Source organism: Netta rufina, assembly GCF_964035555.1.
Source record: "Netta rufina genome assembly, chromosome: 1".
NCBI lineage: Eukaryota > Metazoa > Chordata > Aves > Anseriformes > Anatidae > Netta > Netta rufina.
Genome location: NC_140123.1, coordinates 87,174,315 through 87,199,492, shown reverse-complemented (window position 1 = coordinate 87,199,492; position 25,178 = coordinate 87,174,315). Strand labels below are relative to the sequence as shown.

At 36.1% G+C, this 25,178-nt stretch overlaps 1 protein-coding gene across 9 annotated transcripts in view; it reads left to right on the top strand.

Moving 5' to 3' along the window:
- Positions 1 to 25,178, top strand: part of DMD (dystrophin) — a 1,234,381-nt gene that overhangs the window by 356,015 nt on the left and 853,188 nt on the right. For all 9 annotated transcript variants that reach the window (XM_084305928.1, XM_084305932.1, XM_084305933.1 and 6 more), the window contains exons 3-6: positions 12,868 to 12,960; positions 13,940 to 14,017; positions 16,872 to 16,964; positions 24,569 to 24,741. In XM_084305928.1, the coding sequence (XP_084162054.1) occupies positions 12,868 to 12,960; positions 13,940 to 14,017; positions 16,872 to 16,964; positions 24,569 to 24,741 (437 nt within the window). The remainder of the gene's footprint in view (positions 1 to 12,867; positions 12,961 to 13,939; positions 14,018 to 16,871; positions 16,965 to 24,568; positions 24,742 to 25,178) is intronic.

Below are 25,178 nucleotides of genomic sequence, written 5' to 3'. Positions count from 1 at the left end.
GTCTAATAAACTGTCTTTTTCTTTTGCCTTTGGACTTTCAATCAGCTGTTGCAGTTTATTCCTCTTCACAGCCAAAACCCATGACTCTAACGTCTTGTGGTAGTTATTGGATTTGTGGACCCTTGAAAGAGGGGTATTCTGGGAGACTAAGACGCCAGGCAAATTTCAAAATTTAAGGCTGTATTCTCAGCTACTAAGCAATCAGAATGTCAATAACCAGGAGCCGAGCACTGATCTGCTCATAATCAAGCCTTAGGTATATGATACAACAATTTTCATGATGCATTGTTAGCCCTGATGGCTGCACCCTTCATGGAGGTCAGTCTCAGAGGCTGAACTGTATTTGACAGCATTTTGCGACAGGAGGCCAAAACTGTCTTCCCCAAGCTGTGTTGTGTATCTCTGGTGTTTGTGTTTGTTTTTTCATGGGTCAAAACCTGTCAGGTCCAAAGGATTATTTCCAAAGGATATGTCAGAAATAATCTGTTCTCCCTCATTCAGTTGGGTGGTACCTCTTGAATGCTGGTTTATTCTATTATCTTCAGGCTGGTGTTGTTTGTTTGTAGACCAGTTGCCAGTCATCTCTGTCATCTGTGCATAGCTGAAGGCCCGGTGCTGCTATCTTAGCTGTACTATTTTTTGAGTGCCAAGAAAGCAGTTATTACAATTTGGATTAGAATTAAACCTTATGTTGTCAGTACTAAATATATTTTCAAAGTAGCTAAATGATAGGCACAATAGGTAGTATAATCCAGTAAAAAGATGCACAAATTTATGAAGCAAAAAATAATTTTATCCTGAGCGATTATTAAACGCAAAAATTGCAACTAAAATGCAAACCAATATCTCTTATTATTTATTTGTTCTTCACTGTACTTCAGTCAATTTTTAATGACTGGTTTTAAGGAGAGATTCAGCTCATAGTGTTACTTTAATGAACTGTAAACGGGATCCAGATTCACAAATGCAAATAGGTACCTAAATTCCTTGGGAATCTGGCTGATTTATTGGCAGACATTACAAAAGCAGCATGTGCCAATCAATTTCACTGAGTTTCCCATCATTATCTGTGTTTATTTGAAGTACATATGCATGCTACCTGCCAGTAGCCAAGCCATTGCAACTAGTTATACCAATGTTGAAGATAAAAAAAAAAAAGGTATTAAACATTATTGCCAACAATTATGTTCAGAGCTGTAATATTGATAAAAATGCCAACTCGGTATCTAGTCAAAATGCTTTTTGATATTGTATTTATAATTTATTTATGTGAAGAATTGCATATGATTTAATTAGATGTAATGAATGAAAATGGAAAATTTCTATAGTTTTCAATGTAAGAAAGTTACATATTACGTATGTTAACTGCATAAATTACATCATTTACACTAGGAACACTCCAACAGAAGACAAACAAACCTATAAACAAAAGATACAAATAAACCTTTATTTTCTTCCCCACTTCTTGGGCATATCTAATGACAGTACCGGTAGCAGTGTGGGAGAATAAAAATGGAAGATTTAAAGAGTGCTAGAGTCTTGGCCACAGGTCAAGGTAATGTGGATTCCAGGTATAATAGGTTTGCAGCAATTTATAAAATCTGAAATTTGACCTCATCGCTGAGGTACAGTAAAAAATAGAATGGTTGTGAAATGAGGGAACTGCATGTCACTGAGAGCAGGTGTACTGTAGCCTTTAAAGGTAATGCCACACTCACAGCTCGTCCTGCGGAGACTGTTGTTGATGGGCTAGCAGGCTGCCATACACCTACATTTGAATTTGTCAAAAGAAATAAAAGTTGTCTTTGAATATCCTAATTTCTAGCTGTTTCATTGTGTCTTAAATGTTCTGCCACCTTCTTTTGAAATGCTGTTTTCTTGTTGCTTTTTATGAGATTTTCTTCTGAATGTCCTGTGATTTTGTATGTGGAAGGCGGCCTCTACATTGGTCTACCATTTTTTAATAGAAATTGAGAAGCAAATTATGCTTTCAAATAACAGTGTTGGTTTTGTTTGTTTGTTTCAAATAGAGATTATTCACTCATACCTGATTAGCTAATAAACTGTGTATCTTGTATAGATTTTTTAAGGCAAACTATGAAATATAGTATAAAGTTTTACCTTCTTCGTTAACTGTGTAGTTTCTGTGGGAAGATTGTAGAACTGTGATTCTCCAGATGAGAAAAAAAGTGGAAGAACTCATTTTAGACTCCTACTTGAGCTCAAGCAGAGAAGGAATACTTGCTTTTTTAAGCATGCAATTTAAATTAAATGTCCCTATTACTGCAAACAAGCCTGTTGACAAAAAGTACAGTGGATGAAGGAGAATTCCCTGAACAGTTCTTGGTTGTGATAAATGTGCAGTGTGCCCTCCAACTCTGCTGGGCTTCAACACAGGACAGTAAGTATAAGTATAGTCCCTTTGGCGCTTAACAGAGTAACTCCATTCTGCACAAGATAAATAATGGATTCCCCTTTTCACTAGGTGAAAATGATCACCAATCAGCTCAAATGCGGTTGCATGGATTTTACCATTGCTACAGCTTTAAATGGCAATAATGAAAGCAAATAAATATTTGATTTAACTATTCAGTGTAGCGTGATAATGGTGACTATGTGTATTTGCTAGAAAATGCAATGAGTTCAACTAAGGTCTGTGAAGCTTTAGAAGGGAGGATGAGTCATCCACTTGTGTATCATTGCTAAAGCTTCTGTTAAGTCTTAAAAAATAAGTCTGGTTAAAAGCAGTGCTACCTCAGATGCACTAGGATTCTACATTTTGGATTTGGCAACCAAAATATGTTTGCTCTTGAGGATGACTTTTCACTGGCAAAGACATTTCATTATTTATTTTGTTGTCACTTGTATGTCACTTTGCAGAGGTGGGAACATAATTGCATGCATACTTGCAAAAGGAAGCTCATTGCTGTCAAATTACTTGATTCCATGAAGCTAGCTGCAAAACCAGCTGCACTTTCAAAAGAAGAGCCCTTATCCTTGACTCTGATTTTATTACTCATTCTTCAAACCATGTAGGAACTTGCTGGGTGTATGTTCGTACCTGCTTCCAGAAGATTTCTTTTCATCCCATTGCTAGTCATCCAGGCCTCAATGACCTTGAACAGCAATACACTAGAAAATAATAAATGCTTCAGTGATGTTAGCTGGCTAAATTAAACTGGTGAAAAAATATAGCTGCCAGATTTGTTTTGTATATCCCTGTAAGCTTTGTATTGTTTAGAAGAAAAGCAGTTTAAGTCAACATTGTACACTCAAAGCTTACCAAACAGAAACTTAGTGTAATAATTACAGGGTGAATTAGCATAGATGGTATTGTATGTAGTGAGCATTAGGTTAATATTTTTATAAACTGGTTAGTCTTTGTTCCATTCATTTAAGCTTTGGCAATTCTCTCACCATTTTTTTTTTCCCTGGCTGATGGGAAATTTGAAATACAATTATTTTTTTAATGCTTATGTTACTATGTCTGATTTCTGTTCTGGTTAGTAGCAGAGCTGAAAAGCTATCACAAAACACTTTGAAATCCAAAATAATATTAAATTCACAGAATCATAGAACAGTTTGGGTTGGAAGGGACCTTAAAGACCATCCAGTTCCAACCCCACTGCCATGAGCAGGGACATCTCTCACCAGACCAGGTTGCCCAAAGCCCCATCCAGCCTTGAGCATTTCCAGGGATGGGGCATCCACAGCTTCTCTGGGCAACCTGTTCCAGTGCCTTACCCATGAAGAATTTCTTCCTTATATATCATCTGTGAACTGCTTTTGTAATTTTTTCACCTGATTTGTATCTTAGACAAAGCTACATTGGAATTGTGACAGCAGCCTTTCATGAAGCAAATACTTTTCCATTGAGCCTGCCACAGAGGCAATAATCTTACTTGTTTCAGATTTTAAAGGAACATATATGCATCATATATCTAATAATGAACTTTTGTTTATTTCTGTGTTAACAGTTATCTGAAAAATTCAAAATCTGCCACATTCAGGTTCAGGTATCCAGTGCTAATAATACCATCTCTGTTAGCTTAGAAGTGGCCCATCAAACTTTGCCTAAAAAAAAATTGTTCATGCTTTAATTTGTATGTTTGTGGTCTGCACATAGTGAGCAATGCCGACATACTTTATAAAACATTTTCTTCTATAGGAATAATTAACCTTTTGAAAAAATAATATTAAAAATCACTGAAATTTTTTCTTTTGATTTTAGTGATTGACATAATGAATAACTTTTTGATAGATTATATATTGTAGCCCTATTAAAAGCTACTGTTTATGTCATTACAGGATATTTTTCCTGCTCTAATTATACTCTATAAGTAGATTTTATTTTGTTGTTTGAAACAGAACTTCGTTTTTTTTTTCATAATATCATGCCATCACAATTAATATCTGTTTTTAATCTAATTTCATTCTTATGAAAAATACAATATACTGAATCAGGAAAAAATAATCTGGTTAGTGATGTGGTTCATTTCAAAATCTCATTTTGAAATGGCATTAATAGATAAGATAGAATATCTAATTAAAGTGAATTGAATTTGTACTGAATAAACCTCATAAGGAAATTTTGAGGCAAATTCTCTTATGAAAATAAGAGAGATAGTAATAATTTTGGCTTTGATTTTTAAAATGCCACATGTTTAATTAATAAATAAGGATTCCCTTTGCTTTTAGAGCAGAGAACATAATTCAGTTTTGTGAATTTCAGTGTTCCTGGGGATAGGGAACACTGAAACATAACTTTAGGAAGTTCTGTTACACATGGTGAATCTTCCAGTATTTTAATTATCACATAATTAATCTTAAAGCAGAATTCAACAAAGGAAAGGTAAATTAGAAGATTTTTTATAAAGAAAATATTTTAGAATGTTGGGTCTCTGCAGGCTTTATATTCTGGCTTCAAAAGGCTATGATAAACTGTACCGAGGAGATAATGTAGATTATCTGTAGAACCTATGCAATAACTGGAGGCACTAGTGAGGCTACTCTTAATCTGTCAATGAGCTCTTCTACTTTTTTGACATCAACCCTTTCCATGCCTCTCTGTCTTCCTTTGGTAAGCTCTATGCCTTTGGATTGTGAAGAACTCCAAAGTGGTTGCCATCTGTCTCAAAAAACAGATGAGGTGTAATTTACTTGATAAATGGATAAATGATAAATTGATTTGCTTTTTCTTTAGTTTGCAGTTAATGTAGAGACAAACAAGTTCCTGAGTGCTATGAAAATGAGTGATTAGCTATACTAACGTAGTTATGTCTGTCTTTATGTCTGTATTTCTCTGTTCTGGATATGCATGGTCCCTGCAATCAGATTTTCTGATGTATCTCAAAATGAAAATAACAAAATTCTTCAGAAATTTAAGGCTGTGTGAGTGTCCTCTGAAACGACACTACAAAAGTACAGTGACTCCTTGTGTTCGGAGGAAAATACTCTTTTACAAGAACTGAAGTGGCAGATGGGTCTGGTGGCATCACCTGAAGATCATGATCAGGGTATGAAACCAGCTTCTACTCTGGGAGTGTGTATCCTGTCCCACAGTAACAAATGTTCTTCACAGGATTAGTAATACCTGCCTCTACATCCCTGTTTAAGGGGAGAGTTGGGTTTTCTTGGCTTGCTGCAGGCATTGTGCTAGTTACCTTTTTGAAAAGGAGAGTAATTCTAGGTTCATCACCTTTGAGAAGAGTGGCATCTGGAGAGAAGAGCTTTCCACCTTCCTCTCATCCAGTTAGCAGTATGGATCTTTATAAAACCAGGTTTGTCAGTTAATCCTCTGTGCAGTTTCTTGAAAGCTGAAGTTATACTGTAAAAAAGGCATCCTCAACAAAAGCTTGGAGCTGTGACCATACAGGAACAAACTTCTTTTGCAATGTTTGACTTAAAACTGGCTGATGCTGAGTTTCAGCTGCGGAAGAACAAAGACCTCCATTTTCCAGCAGGAGAGAAGAATGATGAAGGGAGAAATGACAGCTTGAGCTGCTCAAGTTATTGCTCTTTGCTTCCCATGAGTCTGTAAAACCGTGGCCTAATTAAACTGTGCCCAGTGCATCATCCTTCCCTCCTGACAGGGACAATATCTTCTGATGCTGTAATAGTAATCCAGCATCAATGAAAGGAAATGTCAGTCAGTTTCCTGGAACTTCCCAACAGAACTGAACAAACCACAAACGAATGTGTCTGAGAAAGAAATTCAATCTTTAATATATTTAGCTGAGCAAGAGCAAGTATTAATAATCCCTCTTTTATTAAAACTGACTTGAAAGATCTGTTGAGATTAGCTCAATAGCTTTTCTTTATTGTTTCACAGAGTGAGGCATCAAATATTTTGACTTCAAGAAAAGGCTGATTCTTGAAAGTCTTACAAAGGGTAGCATCTGTAAGCCAATCAAGCTTTTCTTTCTTTCTTTCTGACATCCGTTCAGCAGAATTTACAGGTTTACAAACTGAACTTGAGAGAAGCACTTAAAAAGTTATTTGAAGACTTGTGGCCTATGTCCTTCTGCCTTTTTGGCTAACATCTCATCTTCTCATTTTTGTAGTAATCAGCACCCTGAGGTCACAGCCAAACTGCAGGCCACCTCTGGCTCTTTTCTTCTGCAGCCCAGCATGCTGGGGCACAGCTGGAGTGTGCTGCAGCACCTTCCAGCCACTGCTGCCTGGTTTTCTTGCCCCTCCCAGAGGCAGAGATAATGTCACAAGCTAAGGTCTCAGTTATTTAACTGTCCCGGGAGTCTGAAGGACTTCTGCATTCACTATTTTTATGGTAACCCTGTTTTTCCTGCTAAAGCCTAATATATCCTTACATTTTCTATTGTCATGCCAAACTTTGAATTCTCTGTCTTTACAGTGTCATTTTCTACTTTAAGTTATTCACCTTTGATCTCTTATTTGTAGATACTTTCTGTTGCTAAATTTTCCAGATGAAACAACAATAAGTCAGTAATACTGTCAAATGCACAAGCGATAGCTTCCAAATTGTATTATGTAATAATACTCTTACAGTCTAGTCTGTCCTCATATGAAAAGTGTAATCTAAATGCATACTTGTCTGAAGAGGAAAATGGAAAGTCTAAGATCTCTTCCTCAGCCAAGTTTTAACCCTCTGTAATTTAAAAAAAAAAAAAAAAAAAAAAAAAAAAAAAAAAAAAAAAAGTATACCTAATATGTTATTTTGATAAAACAAGAAAAAAACAAGAAAAAAAAAAAAAAAAAAAAACAACACACAAAAAGCATGTTAAAGAACCTTAAATATTAGCCGTATTACAATCTTCTTACAATGTATTTTGCTGGAGTTGTTATTATGTACTCATTGCTTGAAATTTTGAGTGTTTGAGACTCTCAGAAAGTAAAAATACATTTCTACCCTTACAGCTTGTGAGAGAAAATTAAAGTTAGGACTTGTTTTTAGTCCCCTTCACATCTCTTCTTTCCCCTTTCCTTTCTTCCCCTTCCCTTCCTATCCTTTTTTCTTTCCTATTCCCCTTCCTTTTCCTCTATTTTCCCTTGGTATAGAATTTGTCTATGCTAATTTTGTCTAAAAAATAATGTCCGCTGATAGTTTAAACAAATCTCAGAATTTTTGGAGCTTCAATTTATATTTTTTGAGCACTGAGTAATAAGAGAGACAATGTTCATGAACAGATGTCTTTGTACCCTCTCTGGGCAAGATATTTTTCAATTACTTGGTATTCTTTTCACAATTACTAGCTTGCATGTAACTCTGAACAGAGAGCTTTTCATGGAATACCATATTCTCATGTAATAATTCCTGTAATATTAGCTTCTTCTATAATGCATGTGATGAATAAGCTGATTAAATCATTTTTATTATATTTATTTGCTAAATTTATGTGGGGAGAATGAGACCCGATAGTGTTCCGTCTTTGGAAAGAAGAACACAAGAATACATTGCCACAATAATGTGACAATGAAATTAGATAGCAGTGAGATGAATGGGATGGAACTTGATGTTTTAAGATTTCTAAATACATTCACAACCAAAAGTTTTCAGCTATATTTATGTATTGATGATTGCAGTCTGTTTCCTGATTTTCTTGTTTATCTCTTTTCCTTTTGCTTTTGCCTTTTTCAATAATATTATTTGGATTGGTTCAGTTGCTGTCTGAGTTTGGAAAATAACTAGTACATTTTCTGTATTATTTAAGCCTGAGAGCATTCTAGACTATGTACATGTGCATGGAGTACAATTCATTCCCTTATAAGATCTGGGGGAAGACACTGCTGCAAGTGGCCATGTTTTCCTGAGACTTTAATTGTACCTTACCCTGTAATTCCATGGTTAAGGCTTGTTTAGTTTGCCACGGTAACAGTTTTTTGCTTCATGAGATGCAACAAATGTATATTGAGAATTCTAATCAGAACTCTCCCCTGTCTTTATTGAAGTTGGAACTTTGATTTCATCCGTAATAAAACAGGAATCTTATCTTCGCTTCTCTAACACATTTTTTGTGATTTTCTTTTAAAATAAATCCCTTGAATTTCATTCAGGTCGCCTTATATTATGTAAAGATCAGCAATTGCTGCCAACCAGCCATATCAGCTAAACCAAGAGAATCGTCTGTTTTGACCTTTATTTAACACAAAGGTAGTAGGTTAAATAATACGTAAAACATGGCTGTGTTTTTAAAACCCTAGAGTCTTAGCCATAAAGAGTCTAATAAACTCCTCTTAGATTTTTTTTGTTTGTTAGTCTTACTTCTGGAAAGACTTTACTATTTTTTCCACTTAGACAAACAACAAAAAACAAACAAACAACAAAACAGTTTTAAAACAGTTTTACAGTTATTCCCTCTTTTTCTTTACTCTGTTTCTTGTTTCTCATTGTTCTTTTCACTCCTACCTCCAAACCCTCAAGTCTCTCCATTGATTGTTGGTCTCCCTGAAATATGCAAGTACAGAAGAGAGAGATGATAAGTAATTTACTGATCTACACAACTAATGTTATAGACCATTTATATATTGATTTAAACCATGCAATCATCTCTAGTTTCAAATTGCTGCCAGTCAAGCTCCTGGGAAAATGAGTACCACACTGAAAAAGGTCTCCTTGTACCCTATGTGCAGTAGCTACAGATCTTCCTCTGTCCTGCTTTCTCTCTCCTTTCCCCCATCTCTTCTATCACTGATGTTTCTAGGAGGGGAAACTAAGTATGATTCAGCATTTCACCATACAACAGTTTTGTTCATTAAGAAAAAAAAAGCATTTTAGATATGTTTCTAATACAGGGAGAGTTACAAATCAATGTGCATGAACACAGCACAGGAGATTTTCTGAATATTTTCATTCCTCTGTAGGTAAAGGGTGGTAGCTATAAGTCACAACCTTAAAAAAATAAAAATAAAAAAATGCTTTAAACAAGGCTATTTTCAGGAATTTATAATACAAGACTAGGCACTTGTTTCGACAAGCCATGGCATATATAAAGACCTATGGCTTGCTATGTTTGTTTGTGAAGTTACATACAACTTAAAATACACTTTTCAATGACCTTGAAAACACAAAATTTGATGCATCTTTGAGCCTTTTGTTTCTGAAGACTTACTGCAATGTCGATCCATTGAAGACATTCAATCTATTGAGAAAGAAGACTTAATTACTGCATTGCCAGAAAAATAGCAGCCTTCTTTAGGGTAAGGGTAAGATGTGTGGCAGCAGCATAGGGCATCTTAAGGTATTTTTAGTTGCTGTTTAATAGAAGGTGTACCTCCATGACCCTCAAAAATCAATTGTAACTTTTGTATTAAGGTTTACTTGTAATACATTTGTATTAAAAATGTCCTGCTGTAGCTGATACTATGCTATGTCTTTATTTCCTTTTTGAAAGCTTTACAAAAAAAAAAAAACAAAAACAAAAACCAAAAACAAACCAAACAAAAACAAAACAAAACTAAACAATAAAACAAAAAATACAACCAAACATAACATTATTTTGTCAAGTAGAATTTTCAGCTGTCCTGAATGGATTTCAACCTAAACTTTATGGGTAGCCTAAATGCTACAAAATGGAAGACAGACAGACACACAGCGGTTATGAAGGCTAGTTCTATTTTTCCCTCATGATACAAAGCAATATAATTATATTCTGTTACCAAAATGTCATTGTGCTCATATTCCCAGAATGATTCAGTAACGTTATAGGCATGACTCTTCCAGAGTGTTACAGAATGGTCTATTGATCACTCAAACTTTCTAAAGAATGTTAAAATGTTCCCTTAGAAGTGCATACATCTTGTGCTTCCCCTCCGCAAAAACAACTTCTATTCTGCAAGATTAGGACACAAAGTAAAGTCTCTCCAATTTAGTCAAATGTCAGACATTTAAAATTTGTGTTCTATAGAGAAAGCATTATATAACTTCAGGAATACTATGCCTGACTTGACTTGTATAATGGCATATAATTGAAAACATTTTACAAAAGCTGTTTATCATAGCAAATGCTGAGTCTTATTAGTTAAACAGATAGAATTCAAAAGGTCAAGCAAGGCTAGTAAAGCATATGTGAATTTATACAGTACTAGATTTCAAATATTTTAGGTGGTCAAATGGCAGCGCATGTATTAAGTAGAAATCAACTCTTCGAATGAGTAGAGCAGGGTGTGAAAGCTGTGCTAGAAAACCAGGATCCCCACTGCTGTAGAAAATATTTGATATTTTGGATTTGTTTGTTCCATGAAGCAGAAACGAGATGTTACCAAGAAATGAAAGGATTGAAAGGAGCTACTACCTCAGAACAGCAGTAACAGTGAGAGAAAAAGGGAAAGAGTTATGCCAGTGTAGCCGATGGTTTGTGCTGTATGTATAAATATTGACTGAGGAAAAAAAAAATGTATCTAGTATCGGAGAGTGTCCTTAATTCTATTCTCTGTTTAAGAAACTTTCTGAGGGAATTGATATTTTCCGACAAAATAATACATTTCTTACAAAACCACCAGCTAGCGCTAATGAGTGTTACAGTGAGTATAAGAACAACTCTGCTAACAGGAAAGGCAATGTTTTCTGTGTAATATGGATCGCCAATTGTACATTGCTTTGTGGTAACAGTGGAAAATATGAAGTGTGGTTCTGTATGGTGTCAATTCTATCAAATTAAAATACGGAAGCTTCCTTTCCAATCAATCAAAGCATCTGTGAAACTTCACAAATTAAAAATAACATGGCCATGTAAATCTGCTTGACACTCTACAAAATAATCAATATTTTTTATTGTGGTTCTCCATAGCTGTCATGCATACAAAAATATGTGAAAATTTATAGGTACACATAAAGTTACACAGTGACTGAACTATACAAAATTATGCTTCTATATTCTTACAATTTAATGTATTCGCCAAAATACCAGCTCACAAGCTTGGCTTAATGACAAAGGGAGTGAATAATCTTTTACCATTATCACATAGGGGAAAATCTCATGTATCTCTTTTCTTCTTTAACTGATGCTATGTAGAAAATTTGAAATGTGTTTTAGTCAGTAATAAAGCCCTGGTTCAGTACAATTGCAAGTATGTCCTATCAACGTAGATATATTTGTTAGATCCTCAGATCTAACAGATCTGAGAATGAAGAACAGAACAGAATAGAATAAGCCTATGACTTATCTTTTCTCATGCAATTCCAAGTTTGTTTCTGCCATGTGAAACAGAGACAATTAGGCACATACAGCTTGGTACATGTTTCAGGGTTTTGGCATATTATTTTTCATATTTTTCTCCTGAAGTGCCCCTTAATTGACAAGACCAGCTTGTGTTTGAGCTTCATTAATATTTAGTTCTGACTTAATTGTTTGCATAATGGTGTATGCAAGTTACTGGATCTGCAACACTCTTTCACAAATAGACTGGAACAGAAAAAGAATAGTTGAGTTGAAAGGGATCTTCAAAGACCATCAAGCCCAACTGCCTGACTGCTTCAGGGCTTACCTAAAGTTAAAACATATTATTGAGGGCATTATCCAGATTCCTCTTGATCACTGACAGGCACAGGCATCAGCCACCTCTTTAGGCAGCCTGTTCCAGTGCTTCACCACCCTGATGGTAAATATTTTTTTTCCAGATGTTCAGCCTTAACCTCCCATGGTACAGCTCTGTGTCATTCCCAAACATTCTGTCTTCAGCATCTGGGGAACAGAGAATGGTGCCTCCCTCTCTGCTTCCCCTCCTGAGGAAGTTGTGGAGAGCAATGGGGTCACTTCTTGGCCTCTTCTAGATAACACAAGTGTCCTGAGCCTCCTCTCTCAGGAAATGCCTTCCAACCCCGTTATCAGCTTTGTTGCCCTCCTCTGGACACTTTCAAATACCTTAATGTTCTTTTATATTGTGAAGTCCAGAACTGCACACAGTATGCCAGGTGAGGCTGCAACAATGCTAAATGCAGTGGGAGAATCACATCTTTTGGCCAGCTGGCTATGCTGTGCTTAATGCACTGCAAAATGTGATTTGCCTCTTGGCTGCGAGGGCACACTGCTGGCTCGTATAGAGCCTATGATATCAATAGTTTAATTTTAAGAGGGAATGAAGGATACATTCCTTACTTTAAGGAAAGTACCTGAGACACCAATCTGTCTTACTCAGTAGAACTCTATTAAAAATGGATGTATGTGAAAGAATCCTGAGTTTAGTTGTAAGATATGTTCTTCCTTTACTTTGTGCCATACTTCTTATCTTCATTATTTAATTGGATTTGCACACTGTTTTTACACAAACAGAATAAACCAGTTTGCATGTCAGTGGCTTTTACAGCTTTCTGGTTGGAATTCCATATTTTAGTTATGATGATTCTTTCTTGGTTTTGCTTTGAACTAAATGAAGCCATTGTTCTGATTTCAGTTTGGAAGACGTCACATTGAAGATCTTTTTCATGATTTTCGAGATGGACGAAGACTTCTGGAGCTCTTGGAATGTCTTACAGGACAGAAACTTGTATGTATGCATTAACATTATTACTGCATATTGAAGACACAATGTAGTTGCATGTTATCAATTAATTTCCCCCATTAATAAAGGCCTATGGAAACAATATTGTTTAGGAGTCTGAACATCTTCAATTTTCCTTTGAAATTGAGGAAACACTACAGCTGTACCCTTTATTAGACAGGAATCCTTTGCTGGGTTTGTCTGTAAAATGAAAATGCTTGACTTTGTTGTGTGCATATTTGTAAGCATGGTGAAGTGAAAAAAGGCTGAGACAGAGTTCATTTAGATATTTGGGGCTTTAGCTGCAATTCTATAAGTATTCTATCTATCAGACGTGTATCAAACAGAACAGAATGTAATGTGTACAATTAGAATATTTTGCTAAACTTCATATGCATTGTCTATATATGTTGGAGTTACACACTTCTAAAAAGACAGAACAGCTTGCTCTTGTAAACCTGGAAATTCAAAACACGCCAGACACAGTGACATATGAATATCCTCTCTTGTGTTCCTGCTTGGGCTTTGTAAGCTTGGGATCTTTCTTTGAAACTTTCTCATAAAAGAGTAATGAAACAGGCTGAGAGTTTGAGAATCAAAGTCCAGAGAGGTTATACTTGTAAATACATATTAAACAATCTGATACTTGTCTGTTTGGTTGTCATAGTAACATTCCTGAATTGTGCTATGGAGCAGAAGACCAATCATAATCTAAACAGTCTGATTTCATATATATTTCAATGATTCATTCACTGAAAAATGTCAAGATACAAAACTGGCTTCCAGCTGTGGATCCAGTTTGTTTTATAGGTGCCTTTACTTCGTATCAGGAAGGTGCAAATGCACAGTGTATTATAATACCCTCATTGATATTGTCATACACTTATGAAATGTGAAACTATGAGTGTAATATAAAATTCAGATTATATATAGTGTATTCTAATTTCTGATCCTGAGCAGTCAATTTATTTTATTTTATTTGCAGGCAAAAGAAAAGGGCTCCACAAGAGTTCATGCTCTGAACAATGTCAACAAAGCACTGCAGGTTTTGCGGAGAAATAACGTAAGTAATCAGTTGGCCAGGGTCAGAACAGCATGCTTGATGCTTTCTAAGTGCGGGGTCAAACTCTCAACTACAGTATCCAATTGCTCGAGTCAAGGCAGTTTTGTTAGTATGACTTGCATACTTAGAGGTTCGGCACCAGGATGGAATGTATTTCAAAATGTACAATCCGCTACCAGCAAGTGTTTGAATAATATATCCGTAATGAATGCTATTTGAAGACTGATCAAGATGCACAATTTTATGGTAATGCATGGTGTTTACATTTTAAAAGGTTAATGACAAGAAGAAAAAAAAAATCAACTCACAAAGCCCTGACAGTTACGAAGTATAAAAAACTTTTTCTTTTTTTTCTACAAGAAATATTTTTGCTAAATTTTCATTGATGTCTATTCTTTAGGATTAATAACATTAAGGAAATGACTCACATCAAAACCACTTTACATTCTGCTTTGTCAAGATTGACGTTTCAGGCCAGAATCTTATGCATCATTTTAGAGTAAATATCTTCCTTATGCTAGCATTCGAATGGACCCATAACTTCTGCGTGCATTTACAGCAGCCAGCTAATTATACTATATCTCCTTCTCAAGAATAAATTCAAATAAACTGTAACATCCGTTTAAACTTAACAGTAAGATGTGATGGAACAGTGATAATGTATTCTGTGCTGCATATGATATTGGATTTCTCGATAGCTGCAGTAGGTCACTAAACATGCTTGAGTTCAGCTGCTGAATAAAGTCATCGATTTTATAAAACTAAGGTAATGCTTATCCATATAAAGATTTGTGCATAAATGAAAGTGACCTTTTAAGGCTGGCACAAAGACCTCCAGCTTGATTTTTTAAAGAGAATTTTATGTAAATAAATAGAAGGCAAAGCTTTTAATTCTTCACAATGTGCAGTATTTGACATTGTTGAAAAAATCAGTGATACATTATTTCTCAGAATGCAAAAGAGGTTTTATTGAATACATTTTGTATGGTTACAAAATTTCATAGTAAATGCTTTGAAAAGTATTTACTCACTAAATATTAGCTAAATCAATTAATGTGCTTTTCATTCAGTTTCCAGAATAATCCCTTTCAAATGAAAATAGAGCACATTCTGATTGAATAATATAGAAGAAAAAACATTATTTTAAATAGGGGCCATTCAGTGGCCATTGTATTAACATATTGAAGATATTGTAAGGTGTGCACAATATTGTTGATCAGCTCACTATAAAGCTAAAAGATCTGCCTCTGAAATCGTTTCCTCAACCTTCGAAATCATCTCAAGAGTGTTTTCTGAGGGACTTCAGGAATACAAAATCAATGTTTCTAAGGCAATTTAAAGCCTGTGACTAGTGGTGGTGTTTGCCATTGTAGCTCTGAGGTTGTGCAGTCATCTGGATTAGAAAATGCTGCCTCTTCCAATCGATCCATTTTACAGATTTTTTTTTTTCCTTCTCCTGTGGAAAGGTGGTAGTATTTGGGCAGGGGATTGCTCTCATATGAACTCAGACAAAGTTGAAGCAGACTGGGAAGTGTTCCTCTGTTTCAGTAAAATGGATGTAGTCTCTTTGTAACCAGGCTTCCATTTCCAGAAACAGACAGAGAAACTATCTACTGCCTGTAGAACATGTAGGATCACTTGCTATATAGACTGTGGTTGGTTATGTAGGATATGGAGTCCAAGTTCCACTTGAGAAGTGTTCCAAAACACTGTTGACTAGAATGAATAGCAAGTCATGTATTCTTTTAGTAAAAACAAACAAACAAAACCACCACATGCACACACACACACAAGTTTTAAAGGCAAGTTTTAGACTTTTTGACAAAATACCTGCTTCATATGTGGTTGGTAAAATGACCTATTCATGAATGTACTGAAATTTTAAAACAGAAAAGGCTTTTTTTGGGTGTGCAAAACCTTCATTCATCATACAGATGTAACTTCAAATATCTTCAGATGTGCAATAGAGATATGCAGACTATGGTTTGTAAAGGAATGACATACAAATAATAGTTCTGACTATGATAAATACTAGTTCTGACTATGATAAACAGCGAGGATACAAATTCCAGAATCGTAGTTTCCACGCAGAAGTGTGGGTCTTGTATTGTCTTGCACTCACAGCTCTGTATTTGGCATTCTTAGATAGCATAAAAAGTGGGGGAGGTTTAAGGATCATTTCACACATGGAGGAAAGAATATTCCAGGGTGACAAATGCTGGTGCATTATCCAGTTACAAATGCATAATATAATTATGGAAAACAACATTGCTAAACTAACTAATATGGAAAAAGACGTTTAGATCACAGTCATGGGTTTCTCTGTACTCCAAAATACATCCTGCCTTGCTTTCTGCATCGTAGAATTTAAAAAAGGAAAAATAAGTTCTATTTTAATCTAAATATGTACAATAGTATCTTTGTTCTATAGGTTCTTACAAAGTCAAGATATGTGTGTTGCTTTCAGCAAAGTGTGTTATGCAAGGTAGTGTGGAGCATAATGCAGGAGCTTTTCTGTGTCATCCTTTAGTTTTGTGATTTGCATTTATAGAACCTTAATATAATGGTTATAAAATGATTGTTAACTATTCATTTAATTGTATGTTTTCACAACATGTTGTATCTGGAGTAAGTGGAACTCCACATCATTGCTTGCTTTTTGCCTACACCTTAACTGTACCACTCATAAAACATGAGCTAGATGTTTACTAAACAGAAGAAAAATTATATTTTTATCCTAGCCTGGCCATACATCTCCCTCACCCCCCAAAAAAAGTTAAATACCAAATGCATTAAAATGCCACCAACTTTTTATGCTTGTTATTAATCTACTTCAAATAATTTTATTTAATAGGTTGATCTTGTAAATATTGGGAGCTCAGACATTGTGGATGGAAATCATAAGCTGACCCTTGGTTTAATCTGGAATATAATTCTCCACTGGCAGGTGAGTGGCACTGCTGCATGCTCTCCGTGAAATTGTTTTTTTCCGCTCACCTTTTTTCCATTACCCAGCCACAACCTACAAAGTAAATGCTGACATTGTAAGCAATATAAGGTCCTAAATCAGCAAGTTTTATGACAGTCTGTTTACATATTATCTAGGATATTAAGAATCTTAAGAAGATAAAGTAGGTTTTAGAACATTAGCAACAGCTGTTTAGACTGTAATTTCACAGCCAGACATTGCAAGAGAATGTATAATAGCTATTGTAAGAGAAATGAACAGACAAACCTGATGTGGATATATAGCTTTCATAGTCACTTTTCCTTTTAGAAACTTGGAATGTGACTTACGTTTTAATTAAATAATCATATTCCTAGAATTATATTTAAAACACTAAAATGCTGCTATTCTAACAATTAATTGAAGCAGCTATGGCTCATTTAGCTTATTTTCTCTTTAGAGAGAAAGGAGGGATTATAGTATATATCTTGTAAAAACCAACATGCTAGATGTGGATACTTAAGTAAACAAAATTTAAGTAGTAAATACAAATTCAATAAAAAAAATAGCATCTAGATGCTTTGAGTCTGGGTGTTTGTATAAGTCTGAACTAAGAGTCTGTCTGTTCGAGCTGGTTCAGATCCCCAAGCAAACGTCTAAAAGTTTTTCTTAGCATTGCAAGAAAAGATGGTGGGAACAGAACCTAAAGTACTTTATTTTAAAAACTAAACACTCCTATCAAAAATCACGTGTGCATAATTCACTGAAATAGAGAACAATTCCTTTCTAATTTTACAGGATATGTTTTAGTGAAAGCAACAGAGAAAAGCTGCAAATTGTTAAATCACTTCTATCTCTTGTCTCACATCCCAGTATTCTCAGTTTAATTGCTTAACACTGTTCTAAATTACTTACTAAGAGCAGATGGAATATGAAACCTAGCTGTGCAACTTCTACCAATTATCTTTGAATCACTGTGCTTTAATTTATATGAATTATGGACGGAAATGTGTAGTCATGTTCAAATTCATATTATGATTTTGTTGTGGTTTAACCCTAGCAGGCAGCTAAGTGCCACGCTCACTGCTCGCTCACTGTCCCCAGGTGGGATGGGAGAGAGAATAGGAAAGGGAAAAGTGCAAGATCTCATGGGTTGAGATAAAGACAGTTTAATAGGTAAAGCAAAAGCCGTGCGCTTTTTGCGTGCAAGCAAAGCAGTGCATTCACTACTTCCCATCAGTAGGCAGGTGTTCAGCCACATCCAGGAAAGCAGGGCTCATCACACATGACAGTTCATTGTGAAGACAAATGCCATCACTCTGAACATCCCCATTTATTTCCATCTTTCCCCCAGCTTTTATTGCTGAACATGATGTCACATGGTATGGACTATGCCTTTGTGGTCAGTCTGGGTCAGCTGTCCTGGCAGTGTCCCCTCCCAGCTCCTTATGTAACCCCAGCCTCCTCACTGGCAGGGCAGCATGAGAAGCAGAAAAATACTTGGCTCTGTGTAAGTGCTGCTCTGAAACAACTGAGAACTTCTGTAACCTATCACAATTTAAGCAAAAATCCAAAATACAGCATCATATAAGCCTCCACGAAGAAAATTAACTCTATCCCAGCCAAAACCAGGACAGATTTATTCTTTTTATTTTTTTTATTATTTTTTTTTTTTTCCTGAAGCAAAGTGTTAAAGATATGCTTTAGTTTTAGCTGTGTTCTTCCATTTTTATCATTTTTTTATTTTTTTCCCTAGCATTCCCCAAAGGCATACTCGCGACATACACAAAAGACACGTGTTTTCTGGGATGGTCTGATGCAGTTTTTCATGACAGGCATATGCACTTAAGAGTACATGCACTTGCTTGCAGTACATAGCTATTTCATTTCAAGCTTGATAATGAGCCTAGTGATAACTGTGATGGCAGCTACAATGGTACCCATGACATCAGCTGAACAACCCATGTATAAGAAGTCAAGCGACCATATTAACAAGGCAGAGATTAATAATGTGACACTTCCTTGCAAATTTGTACTGATTCAGACCATGTTCATTTTATACTTTAAGTGTTTCATGTTAATCTATTTATGGATTACTGAAGGGAATAGACCTGCATGTTCTGGACTTTTTTTTTTTTAATAAATAGATTTCTAATATGGACAGAATTCAATTTCAATTTCTATTCTAAAGAGTAGCTAAAGCCATGTTTTGCAAGAAGACTATTATTATTATATAATAATCCTGTTGTTGTTGAATAATGATTAATTAAAAATCATATAAAACCAGATTTGTACATAGGTTTTTCTCTTTTTAAACAAAACTCAGGAGATGTTGGTTTGCTGCTTTTTTCCCTCAAAAGACTGGAACATTTCAAAGTGAATCTGCTTGTTTTCAGCACTGTGAAGAAAATCTTTGTTCTTTTCCAATTTTTCTTTCAAGTTTTGAAGTGATTTGCGTGACCTAGAATATGGTCATGATTGTTCTGCCCTGTTTATAGATTGGCACTGCATTATACCTTCACATTGCTTCTGGAGAAACAAGGCTATAAGTTACTTAAGAAAAGGTTGCTCCTTCTTCTTGGCACCATTTTCCCTGTCACAGATTGTTCATGGCACTAAGCAGCTACAAATATGACAAGCTGTTGTTAAAGATTAAATTACAGACTCAGGGCCACCAAAGTTTTCTGCCAGTTATTTACAGTTGAGTAAAACATCTTGTTCCCTATGATTTGATATCAAGTCTGCTGTATGTACTTGTACTCTCTGAAGGCCAAAAAAAAATTCACAGGCTTGTTGATTTTATGTATGCTATTGGTGTAGTATAAGCTTGATGGTGCAGTGCTGCTTTTGCAAATCCATTCACTTTCTGATTCTAAGAACCTGAGAAGGGTCACCCAGATGAAGTATATCTGCCTGCATGCAAAAAACTGATACAAGTTGTGTGGATATTTAAAGAATCGTTCTGCAGATGAACAGGCAAAAAGCTTTTTCCAGTTTTACAGCCTGCAGCCAGGACTACGTTAGGATAGAACTGCAATTATATGAGACAACAAGACCGCCTCTTACAAAAATGTCAGTCTCATTGTGTAAAATGTAAAAGAGAGAGAGAGATTGGGAGTGAGAGGTGGTGGAAGAAACGTGCATGAAAGGAACAATGCGGCAGTGCTATTCAGATTGGTTGTCAGCAATCCCATTGACAAGAGGCAGTTGTGGAGGCACTGCAGCAGAGAAGACTTGTCTCATTCTCACCATTCTCATTTCTGTTCAGTAGAGATCTTGTGGCTTTCTGTATCCCCTGTGGTGATTACGTCCTTTCTTATCTAGTCTGTTTTTCAGATTATTATTAAAAGTTTCTCTCAAATTGAACCATAGTTCTGAGTTGGGCACCTGCTGCCTAAGCTCTTTGTGGTACTGAATCTATTATGGTTTCTATTTCTTTGAAATTGCTGCCCTCTTTCTCACAGTTCTGTGATCCCAGCCTCACTGCTCAACTAACATTTAAACAAAAACAAAACAAAACCATTAATTTCTCAGTTGCTATGCTTGACAAAGAATCTCTCTCTTAAGAGTAGAAAAAAAGATTCTATATTGCAACGTCAACATTTTTAAGAGCAAACCTATTTTCATGAAGAGGATGAAAAAAAACACAAACCTGACAAATATTTTTTGTGAAATTCACAACCAAAATCCTGAAAAAAAGGCAAAATAATAGGCATATGCATGAGGCAAATACTCCAGAGAAATGCATTCCAACAGTGCCTTATTAAAACTGAACAGTCCTGTCACACTACCTTGAACCAATGAGCAAAGAACATCCCTTACTTTGATGGGTGCCTTGAACATCTATGAAAATGCTCTTTAAAGAGCTCTTGAAGATGTGCTTTGAAGGAGTTGAGGGGATTCTGGCTATAAAAAAGTAATCCATTCAGTCAGAATACCTGAAATATAGCAGGTAAAAAATACTAAGTCGTTCTGCCAGGGAGATGCCAGGCCCCTATTTGACTGAGAAATAAGAAAATGTCTTCATTTCATGAGTAACTTTTTCAGATTTTCTCCGGCTTCCCTCCCTGTCCTGTAGGGGCTGGTATACTGAATCCAAGTGCCATTCTTACAAAATGCCACACATCTGAGTATTTATTTTGCAGGTGAAAGCGATACAGTGCAAGCCAGAGATGGTGCTGCGCTGGGAGCTGCCTTGTATGCACACACAGACTCAAGGGCTTCCCAGCAGAGCAGAGGGCAAATCAGAAGTCCCCTTGGGGAAGTAGGCCAGGCACGGATGTTCTGGTTTCAGCCTCCGTTTCCCACTGGCACCAGATTCCCTCCTTGCCACCTAAAGTTAAAGGGTTTTTAGCTGCTAATGTCTTGTTATATTCCCCAGACTACAGGTCCCTGGATCATGCCTCCCTGTGGCTACCATTCTGTCCATCATCCCATGCCTTTCCTTCATTTTCAGACATCCCCAAAAGCTGGTGCCCAGCTTTTCTCTGCTGTGAGTTCCCTAGAGCTGGAGACAGGGGCTAGAGGAGGCCCCCCTCTGGGGACAAAATAGCAGGGGCTGGCTCCATCCAGTTCCAGCTTGCGGTAGGCAGCTGGTCCTACCCTGGGGGCTGGGTTCCCAGCCTGCCCCTGTGCTCCAGGCATCGTGCTTTTGACTGTATGATGACAAGAGTGGAGCACGCCTGTTTTGTTCATAGCTTTCATTTGTGCACTTGAACATGTTGGATGCTACCCATGTCTGTGCTGCCCTTTTCCCTCTTCTATTCAAAACTGATTCTTATTGCCATAGCATAGTTCCAGCCCCCAGGAAGAGCAAGTATTTATGTTCTCTGCAAGCTGGAGCTTCCCGTGCCTTAAAGCTTTGTTTCCTGCCAGAATATGTGGCATTAGAAAGGAGAGTTAACAAAGGAATGAATATTGGAGGTCAAATGCCAGCAAGAGGCAGAGCCTACCAGGTGCTTTGAAATGGCTGTCATTTCTGAGCCTGGATGCTGAGGCATTTTATATCTGGGTGGAGTCTGTCCAAAAGCTCTTCAGGCTGACAGGAACACATCTCAAAGTACTGCTCTTTCTGAAGAGCACATCTTAACTGAGAAACCTGTAAAGAGATTCCTTCTAACCTCAGTGTCAGCTAGGGCTCCGCCACTGAGCTTGCTTCAGGGCAGTAGTGCGCCATGCTGTTGCCAGCCTGAGGGATGATAGCCGAGGGGACCAGAGGGGCAGAAGAAGGCCTCTTTATTCTGTTATTTTGAATGCCTGTAATTCCTCAGGAGATAAAAACAAACAAATAACTAAATAAATAAATTTAGTGGTCGTCTGCAGAGAAATGCAGGAAAATTTGAGTAAATCTTAATCCATTGTGCGAACATAAAACTCAACAAGAGATTGAAGCTATTTCCTATTAATTTACTAAGAAGTATAAATATATGCCAAACTTTCATGTGCTTCTCTTTATATCAAAAGGAAAACTGTTTGCTTGTATTATTCCAAAGGATTGCCTTCTTGACAGGACATTGTTTTATTGTTCTGCCCTATTAATTCTTTCACAGCATTCATAGTTTGTTGCTAACTTCTGGTATATTAATTTCAATGCAGATGCAGGATTTTTTCTTTGTTATGAACTTTTTTTCTTGTTTCTGCATACATTCAGCTACCCTTTGTATGTTGTATTTTTCAAATGTTACAGTTTTCTTATAATATGCAGGTAAACCAGTATTCGTAAACACAAGGACATGATACAAATCCAAACTGGACAATAGAACTGTGGCATGGACATATCTCCATTACCTTAATTTCAATATTTTCTGGGGTTTCATGTTGTTAAATTTGGTACAGTAGATGCTGCTCTGCAAACTTTTCTTTTTAGCACCTGGATTCATGAAAAACAAAGTTTTATATTTTCACAGTAGCAAATTTTTTTGTTTGGAAATACAGGAGTTGAATTCTGTAAATATATTTTTGTCAGGTCTCAATAATGAAGACATTGAAAATATTAACCAGAAATGAAGGATACCCACACAGGCATATAAAGCAAAACTAAATACTGTATTTAATAAATTTACCAAACTTTTTACTATCTGTCTACTAGTATAGAAATAGAGGAAATTACAGAATACTGTTATTCTTATGTGACAGTATTTGATATTCATTTTCATTGGTGCAAATTACAATCTTAGATCAAAGTCTAAGGAATGTATCTTAGTCAAAGTCTTGAAAGTCTTGGGAATGTGTCCCAAGAATTTCAGAGAGGATCAGTTTCTCCTCCTATCTCAGAAAGTTAGATCATATACGGTTAACTTTATACATAGGTCTCAAAAGTAAAATTGAAGGCACTAATGCCCTTTGGATAGTATGAATTTGAGGTGTAAAAACAAGACTTTTTTTTAGTAATCCTTATCTTCATTCAATAATTTATTCAAATGATTGAAGTAATTACTGTCAAACAAGCAACTTACCAGACTTGCCTAGACAGTGAAGTGGTATCTTCTATATTCCTACAGTATCTTAGTAATTTTTTTTTTCATTGTTGATTATGCTTTACAATTGTCACTTCTGCATGTTATCTTACAGTTTTTAGAATTTCAGAGGGGTCCATCCTTGTCAGAAAGTAGTTTTTGCACTACATGTTATTCTCTAATATTGTTTGCTGAGTAATTCAAGTGAAGAATTATAAAGAAATATTGGATAACTGAATAAGCGACAACAACGCTAAGCAAATTTATAGTTAAATCTTATCTTAGAGAATCTTTTAAAAGAGCTGCTAAGCTTTATAGGATATATGGAGGGCACAGTGATTTCAAAGGGATTACTTTACAGAAGAATAAATTGTGGACTTCTTACTGGAAGTTTTTCACTAGTAAAGAAATCGCTAAGAAATATATAAGCAACCACACTATGTCAAACTCCAGGGAAATATTTTATAAACCCTCAGAATTAAGTGCTCTCTGTAAAGTTATAGCCATAGATAGGTGATCATTCTCTGATGAAGGAGGAATATTAACTATTCATGAAACAAAAATCAAAAAATGGAACGTATATAATGTTCCTGTAATAAATGCAAGGAAATTCATTTTTCATCCAAGTTCACGCATGTAAGTATTGTTTCCACATTTAAGTCAAAAAATAATCTGCTGTGCACTGATCACAATTTTTTTCACCTTTGTACTTACTTCAGCCATCAATGGGAGAAAAATGCTTTTCATCGCTTTATCAATTTTTGCTCTAATGTGTGATGTTAACTAAGAATGTATTTCCAGAACAAAGAAAAACAGAAAGAGAAATACTTACTTCACATGCACTCTGTTCCCTTAAGTAGTGTAGGCATATGTGCCTTCTCTGCTCATTCATGGAACACTTCATGTGGCACAGTGATGAATGTACCAAATGTATTGGCAGTGGCAGCCAACAAGTCAGTGTCAGGTTTTTTTTTAAGCATTCAGACTTGACTGGTGTCATTATGCTGACACCAAGTATGTTCTGCAGTTACCTGGGAAGTTTTTCTTTAATGCTTAAATGTGGGTAACTGAAGGTTTTGTGAGTCAATAAAAGATTCAGCTTTTACTGAATAAGTTCAATCACTGATGAAATTCTGGCTCTTTCTGCAGGTCAAAGATGTAATGAAAAACATCATGGCTGGACTGCAGCAGACAAACAGTGAAAAGATTCTGCTGAGCTGGGTCCGTCAATCGACTCGTAATTACCCACAGGTCAATGTTATCAATTTCACCAGTAGCTGGTCTGATGGATTGGCTTTCAATGCACTCCTTCACAGTCACAGGTAGGAAAACTAACTTTTCATTGTTTCAGCTAGCTTGTAACAGAAGATTTTACAGGGCTTGAGGATGGTGTATCTATTATGTCGTTTTAGCTATTTACTGAGTGGGGCTTTCGGCATTCTTTTAAATGCTTGCCTGTTTGCTTTCAAGTGGGGGCTGTATTCCATGTCAGACTGAAACCTCTTGCAGAGGAAGAGGATCTGTTTTCCCCCAGCACAACTGAGGATGCTCAATTCAGATTATTTTCTGGAATTGTAGTATATAAGCAAGAAGAGAGCCTGAAAGAGAAGTGCAGACTTGGAAACTTTTCAGAAGAGCAAGCAATAGATCCAAAATTCAGCCTTTAAAGGTGGTCCCACAGGGAAAGAATTTTCCTGTAGGCACTTGGAGGGGTACAATGCAGTGTTTGCTGAAAGTGTCAGACAGTTGCTGGACTGAA